At 39.1% G+C, this 7,013-nt stretch overlaps 1 protein-coding gene across 1 annotated transcript in view; it reads right to left on the bottom strand.

Moving 5' to 3' along the window:
* Positions 1-445: 445 nt before the first annotated feature.
* CHL1 (cell adhesion molecule L1 like) overlaps positions 446-7,013 on the bottom strand; it is a 73,892-nt gene continuing 67,324 nt past the window's right edge. Inside the window, exons 25-26 of the mRNA XM_024195690.1 lie at positions 5,113-5,185; positions 446-1,155 (exon numbers count right to left, since the gene is read on the bottom strand). Of these exons, the coding sequence (XP_024051458.1) occupies positions 939-1,155; positions 5,113-5,185 (290 nt within the window). The 3' untranslated portion in view covers positions 446-938. The remainder of the gene's footprint in view (positions 1,156-5,112; positions 5,186-7,013) is intronic.

Raw genomic sequence — 7,013 nt, 5'->3', positions numbered from 1 at the left:
ACAAAATTGCAAATAATATGTACAATGCATTCCTGAAATGTATGCTAGCATGCAAATATACAGACAGAAGGCAGACAAAAAAACAGTTGCTTAGAAATGCAGTTTTCAAGGATCTTGGGAGGCAGATTCAGGTGGCCTTTTTAGTAGTCAAAAGACCTGATCCTGCTTCATTGACACATAGAACAGATGTGGGATGAGCCTCGTTATCCTCTGCCAAAGGAAAACGAGTGTAACTGAACTTGTTTAAGGAAAGAGTGACAGTTGCTGGAGAGACGATATAGATACCAGATCGGAACCTGTTTCTTTTGAGAGCAAGTTTGTGATCAAATTATTTTTGGATAAAGCTGTTTCTCTAAGTAATTGCAATCAGCTCTAGCCACTAATTCTAGAATTACTTAAACAGACTTTCTTCTTCTTCATGAACATTAAATAAATAGATGGAATGTATTTCGATAGTGTTTTCAATTATTTTTTCCTTGGTGTTAATTTTTAAAGTAATCTCCCTTCTCCCACCCCCACTACCTTCTGACCTCCACAATGCTAAGGTCATTATATATTAGGGAATACTGGATGTAAATGTATATACAAAGTGACAAAGCATACAAGAAAGAGAAAAGTTATATAGAGAAACATGTAGGGTAGCAAGTATCTATATACATATGTAACACTGAGAAGCTATGGTTTTGGTCAGACTGAGTGGTATATATTGAATGTGAGAATATTATTCACCTGTTCTTTATGAATGAAAACACCTGAACAATCAGGACTGAAAAGTCTCAAAAATCATCTTTTGATAGCAGCGACTAATTCCCATATTACCTGGAGGTTGGGGTCCTGACTGATTCATTCTGCAACCTACTTCTGATCACATATGGTAATAGTTGATTACTAGTCAAGATAAATATGGAAATTTGAAATTAATCATTTATGTTAATATTTTATGCATGGAGAGGAAATGTTGCTGTAGAACTTCCAGTGCTTTCGACTGATCCTTTTTCCTTAGATCCAGCGTAAGCGCCAATAAATGAACCATCTTCATTAAACATCCCTTGGTCCCCTTCTCCATAATCTACCAAACTATCAGCACTTTCCGTAGCTTTAATGTCCCCGTTAAGTGACTGGAGGCTGCCTTTGAGTGGCTTCTCATCGCTGTCACTATGAAATAAAGAAAAATCTTCCCAAAATCTAGCTTTGTATTACAATTACAAGAGCAATTGTTCATTTCCTTTATCAAAATAAACAGATATATTGAGGGAAGAGGGAATCAGATACATTTTGATTGGGATACAGTTTCAAAACATTGCACACAACACACTATTCACTTGATTCTAGGTCAAGTCAATGGATGTGGTGCAGCTAATGCACCCTGCTCTGTGCATTGTTTGCATTTTGCATTTTTTGTAATTTTGAATGTAGTGGAATAGGTCAAAAAACAAAACAAAACAAAAAATGCAAACATTACTGAAAAGAATGGATTGCAAACAGTTTTTATTTTTCCTTTTTTGTCCCCTTTCCTTCTTTTGCCATTGAAAATGGGGGGGGGGGGGGGGTCCCAAGGAGGAGGAAGGGGAAAAGAGGAAAAGCTGAAAACCAGCTCTACTGGTTCATCATTGTACCTTATTTTGTATCTTAAAGAGAGGCATAAAGAGTCTTATTTTACAAAGCAAAGAGCCATTTGTATTGCCCATTACAGGGTTCATTTGTTTCACCTAGCCTTTGAAGTGGAGTACGTGGATTGAGGTAAAGGCTGATGTTTGGGCGTATTGGTATTTTATTGTGTCCTGTTGCTTTTTGGAAGGGGTGAGCACTGTTTTTGGAACTTTAAATGATTGGCATGGTGCTGGGTGGGCACTTTTATTTATTCTGAGTAATAAATAAAAATACATTTTGCATATCTATCTATTTCGCAACTGCACAGTCATAATCTACATTCACTCCGTGTGACACTGTTTCCATCTAGGGATGACTGGGCCATGCTATCGGGGTTGATGAGCCTGCTACAGCCTTGGGTAAGAGAGCTGAATCTCTTCTGCTTTCAGATGCAGAGGTGCCAGGTTTGACACCAGTGGGTAATTTATATGCACTAGACAGCTGTGTGCCTCAAACACCAATCTGTAATGCAGCAGTTATTGCACATGCCATAATGTATGTGGATCATCTCATCTCTGAAACATCAGGCCCAAACCTCACTTCTTCATACCGTTTGTATTCAGTACAAAAGAGCCCATCATTTCATATGCTCTAGAATTACTTGGGAAGAGTCTCCAAATCTGTTTTGGGCTGCTCTGGCTTCGCACTTAATTCACCACTGAGCCTTCCGCGGTCCCATGCAGGGTTTGTGGCTGGATTACTCCCATATTGACTAATCCCCAGTTGCAGGAATGACCCTTATGTTGGCAGGCTGTGCTCTCTTCAGCTACACCTAAGGATTAGGGAGCCACAAAGGCCCCAGACTCTGGATTTGTGCCAAATACACCCTGAGCAGCCCAGAGCTCTGGGCCATTCCCTTTACAGCAGAGCTGCTTGAAAGATATCCCAATTTTTCCATGACAAAGGGGACAATTATTTTGCAACATTTTTCACAAAGGATCGGTTCCATTTTTCAACTAACTCCATCTTTATAAAGCGATGGAGCCAACCCTGTGTATATCAGAGAGAAGTCTTATTGACCTGATGGGAAAGCATAAAGCCTTGTCTAATGGGACCTATCAGCATCATGGCTTAGTTGCCCATTGGTTACATTGTTACATCTCCAGCCTCAAACTCTGAATTTACATATGTATATGAAGGAATGATTCAATGAAGTGTTAAAAGACACCTAGTGTTATTTGGCAAAGCTATTTTTAACAAATTTATACTAATCTATATTAATTAACATCCTTTTTTATTAGGCATGGAAAAAATAGTAAATAAGACACAACACCTAATTACTCAGAAGCAGTCAAAAGAGGCAATTTACAATGGGGGCCTGTGTAAGGCTGCTACAAAAAAAAAGTGTCGGAAACAGTGAAGTCTAAAGGAAAGTGTATCTTCTGACTAAGGTTTTTCAGTGGAAATGGCATGGGAAATCCCATGAGATCTTGCAATGAGCCTGTTATTGTATATTCTGGAAAGCCCAGCATTTCCTGTCTCAACAAAGCCGGCAGTTTGTCACAGACATTTCCTAACTGCCACAAGATATAAATAATATTACTAGAAATTCTTATACTATTAGAAACGGACAAAGAAGCAATAGCATTTTTTAGTCAAAGACATGATGTTACTGGTATCACTAAGACATTAGGCAACTGGGCCATATTCCTGCTCTCATTTATGCCAATGTATGCCTGGTAACTCCACTAAAATCAATGGAGTTCCACTGGCTTTACAATGAAGAAAGTGACAGCAGAATACGTCCATGTGCATCTCCAGGATATCTATGTCTCCTAGAAAGAAGCTCATGTCCAATGATGATCTGAAGTAAATCATCTTATGTACATATTCAAACACAAAATGATCAAGACTGAGATAATCCAATTAGATGGTACTATTAAAGTGATTTCAAGAGAACCAACAAATGAATCCAACTTACCATGGTTGCACATAAAAATTAAGTAACTTGTGCACAACTTCACCGAACTAAGCGGCGCGGGCCGAGGGATGTGCTGGCCGCGGCTTCCCGCCACCCCCATTGGCCCGGGACGGCGAACCGCGGCCAGTGGGGGCCGCGATTGGCCGAACCTGCCGCGTCAGCAGGTAAATAAACTGGCCCGGCCCTCTAGGGTGCTTACCCTGGCGAGCCGCGTGCCGAACGTTGCCGACCCCTGCATTAGACCACACATTTGCCCCTCTCAGACCAGCACTTTGAAGTCTTAAGCATCTCCTCCAAGATGTGATCAGCACTTTTGACTGCAATTGACCTCGATGGGAGTTGAAGTTGGTAGGCACCTCATAGGAGGTGCTCAAACTGCCATAGGATCACCTGCTATTTTGTGGGCTAATCAAAAGATACTAGCCTTTTACTTTACATTAATCAGTCCCACTCTATTGACTTCAGGGGGACTGAAGGTCATTAGAATCAGGAGATATAAAGATGTCTCAAGTATGTTTTCATTTTTCATGAAAAAAAAAATAACCAGAGAAAAATGGAAAGTGGATGTAGATGCTACAAAAATCTTCCAAATTGTTGGGCCCAAGATTGGGCTTCTAAGCTAGTAACATAAAAGTTCAATTCTGCCATTCTCACTTAGCTCAAATTATTATTGAAGTTATTAGTAATGTTGACTGAATAAGGATATCAGTAACTGGCCCCAAAATTTGTCTCTTCGTAATCAATATACAAAATATGTCTTGCTCATTTTCCCAAATACAGTATTTGTATTTCTAGAAAATACAAGCTGGAGTTGGGGGTGAAAGTTACTAACCACATGACATTCTTACCTTTCTAAATATCTGTCCCATTAGAAGGCATTAAAAATTAAATAAAGATGAAATTATGCAGGAAAAAAACCTTATCCTTTGTAAATAATCTAGTATACATACTGGATTTAGCCAGCAATGTTTGTGTTTTAAAAGCTAGTTAACCAGTATTCCAATATGGTTCATACAACGATGTATTTTTCATATGTAATGTAAATATATAATGTAATTAATTAGCTTTTTGAGTCTTGAATGCAGCCAAGTGTAACTATTTTACTTTTTATACAGAAACTACTGTACTAATATTTATTTGCCATTTTCTGTCTTTTAAATTTTTCTCTCTTCTTTTGCAGAATGAACAACCCCCATGTTACTAAGGGCCCAATCAAAACCCATTGGAATCAATGAGAGTCTTTCCATTGACTTCAATGACTTTGGATTAGGCCTAATATAAACATTATATAACAATATATATATATATAAGGTGCTAAATAAGAAACAGATGGAAAAATAGGGCTACTCCATCAAAAATTACCTATATCATAACTTGGGTGGATTAAAGTGTTCTGGATATATCTTTACATTCATATTATCATCCACTCCCATGGGGTTTGCTTTGAAAATGAAAAAATAGTGTTATTTGCATATTATAATAAAAACACATCAAAGAAATACTTGTGAAGATATTGTAAAAAAACCATTTGGTATATTTACCTATATTCCCCAAAGATCTCATCTTTAATTGATTGAGCTTCGGGATCTGGATGCAAATCCTCTTTTTCTTTCACTGTACAAATGAAAGAAAGAATAGATCTGTTCACCATGCTGTTTCATGTATCATTTTTATATTTGGCAGGTTCTATGGGAAAACTGTCAATCATTATCTACAACTGGAGGGCAACAACTTTAGTTAAGTGTTTTGCATTGCACAGAGGAGTATGTTTTCAAAAGGTGTAAAATGGGGTAGCTGCCTAATTTCCAAGGACCCTAGTCAGAGTTTTGCAGCTAAATCCTTGTACATTGCTTTGAAAATGCAGCTCCTACAATTTCTTTTACTAAAACACATTTCTTTCCTGTGCAATTCAGGGTATATATGGAACCATAATGTATATTTCATTATGACACTATTTAGTTGGAATATGAATTTACAAATTGCCACACTGGAAAAAAGATTTAAAAGATGCATCTAGTCAAATATCCTGTCTCTATCAGTGGGTAATTCAGGATGTTTCCAAGGAAGGTGTAAAATCCATGTAATTTTTTTACAAACCTAATTGTGCAGTACCATGTGGGAATTTTTTTCCTGATTTCTGCTGATGATCAACATGCATTACAGAATGGCATATTATAGCCACTATTACTTTTATCCTAGCTAGTTTAATTGTGGTTAGATTTGGAAAAAACACATTCTGGGCACACAATTATCATAACTAGGTATATAAAATAGGTAACTGCACATGCAAAAAAACGCTAATTAGAGGATTTTAGTCCAATAAACACGTGCAGCTCTAGTAAATATGGACAAGATCTTTTAAGGAATTTTGGTCCCAAACTGTTCCCACTGAAATCAATGGGAATTAGGCATCTTAAGTACCTTTATAAAAATCTGGCCCTGTGTACACAAGTTAGGGACCCAGTCATGCAACTGGATCCCCTAGCACGGTCCCCTGTGTACTCAATGAAATAAAAAAAAAAATTAGCACAACTACTATTGTGAAACAACAACATATAGGGCTGGATTGTAACTCTACCTGAGTAAGGGGCAATATGTAGCATTTTAACGTCATAACCTGTGGGTATAATGAAAATTATTGTAGTGTCTAATACAGTGGTAGGCAACCTGTGGCCCATCAGGCTAATCCGCCGCTTCCCACAGCTCCCAATGGCAGGGAACGGCGAACCATGGCCACTGGGAGCTCCACGGGGCAGTGCCTGTGGACGGTCAACATCAGCACAATGTCTCGTGGACTGCAATCAGATTACCCTGATGGGCCACATGCAGCCTGAGGGCCGCAGGTTGCCCACCACCAGTCTAATACTACCAAACTCCCACAGGCTTTAATTTTCACTTCTATATCTCTTATCACATTTCTAATATTCCCATTGTTTAATTTGGAATACAAAATCTGGAGAAAAATGGAACATAGATTTCTAATTGCGCAGCTCAAACAACACATTGTGACAGACCCAGACCAGTGGGGTACAGGAGTCTGGTAGAGGGCAAATATACTGGTCACTGGATGAGTAGTTTTCTGTTCCCTGAGTGACCAGAGCAGGGGCTGCACTAGAGTAATCAGGAACCTGCTAGAACTAGTTTAGGCAGGCAGGCTAATTAGGACACCTGGAGCCAATTAAGAAGAAGCTGCTAGAATCAATTAAGGCAGGCTAATCAGGCACCAGGGTTTTAAAAAGGAGCTCACTTCAGTTTGTGGTGGGAGTGTGAGGAGCTGAGAGCAAGAGGCACAAGGAGCTGAGAGTCAGAGGGTGTGCTGCTGGAGGACTGAAGAGCACAAGCGTTATCAGACACCAGGAGGAAGGTCCTGTGGTGAGAATAAGGAAGGTGTTTGGAGGAGGCCATGGGGAAGTAGCCCAGGGAGTTGTAGCTGTCATGCAGC

Source organism: Terrapene carolina, unplaced genomic scaffold, assembly GCF_002925995.2.
Source record: "Terrapene carolina triunguis isolate 2854851 unplaced genomic scaffold, T_m_triunguis-2.0 Scaffold89, whole genome shotgun sequence".
Classification (NCBI taxonomy): Eukaryota; Metazoa; Chordata; order Testudines; family Emydidae; genus Terrapene; species Terrapene triunguis.
This window is presented reverse-complemented; position numbering and strand designations above follow the sequence as displayed.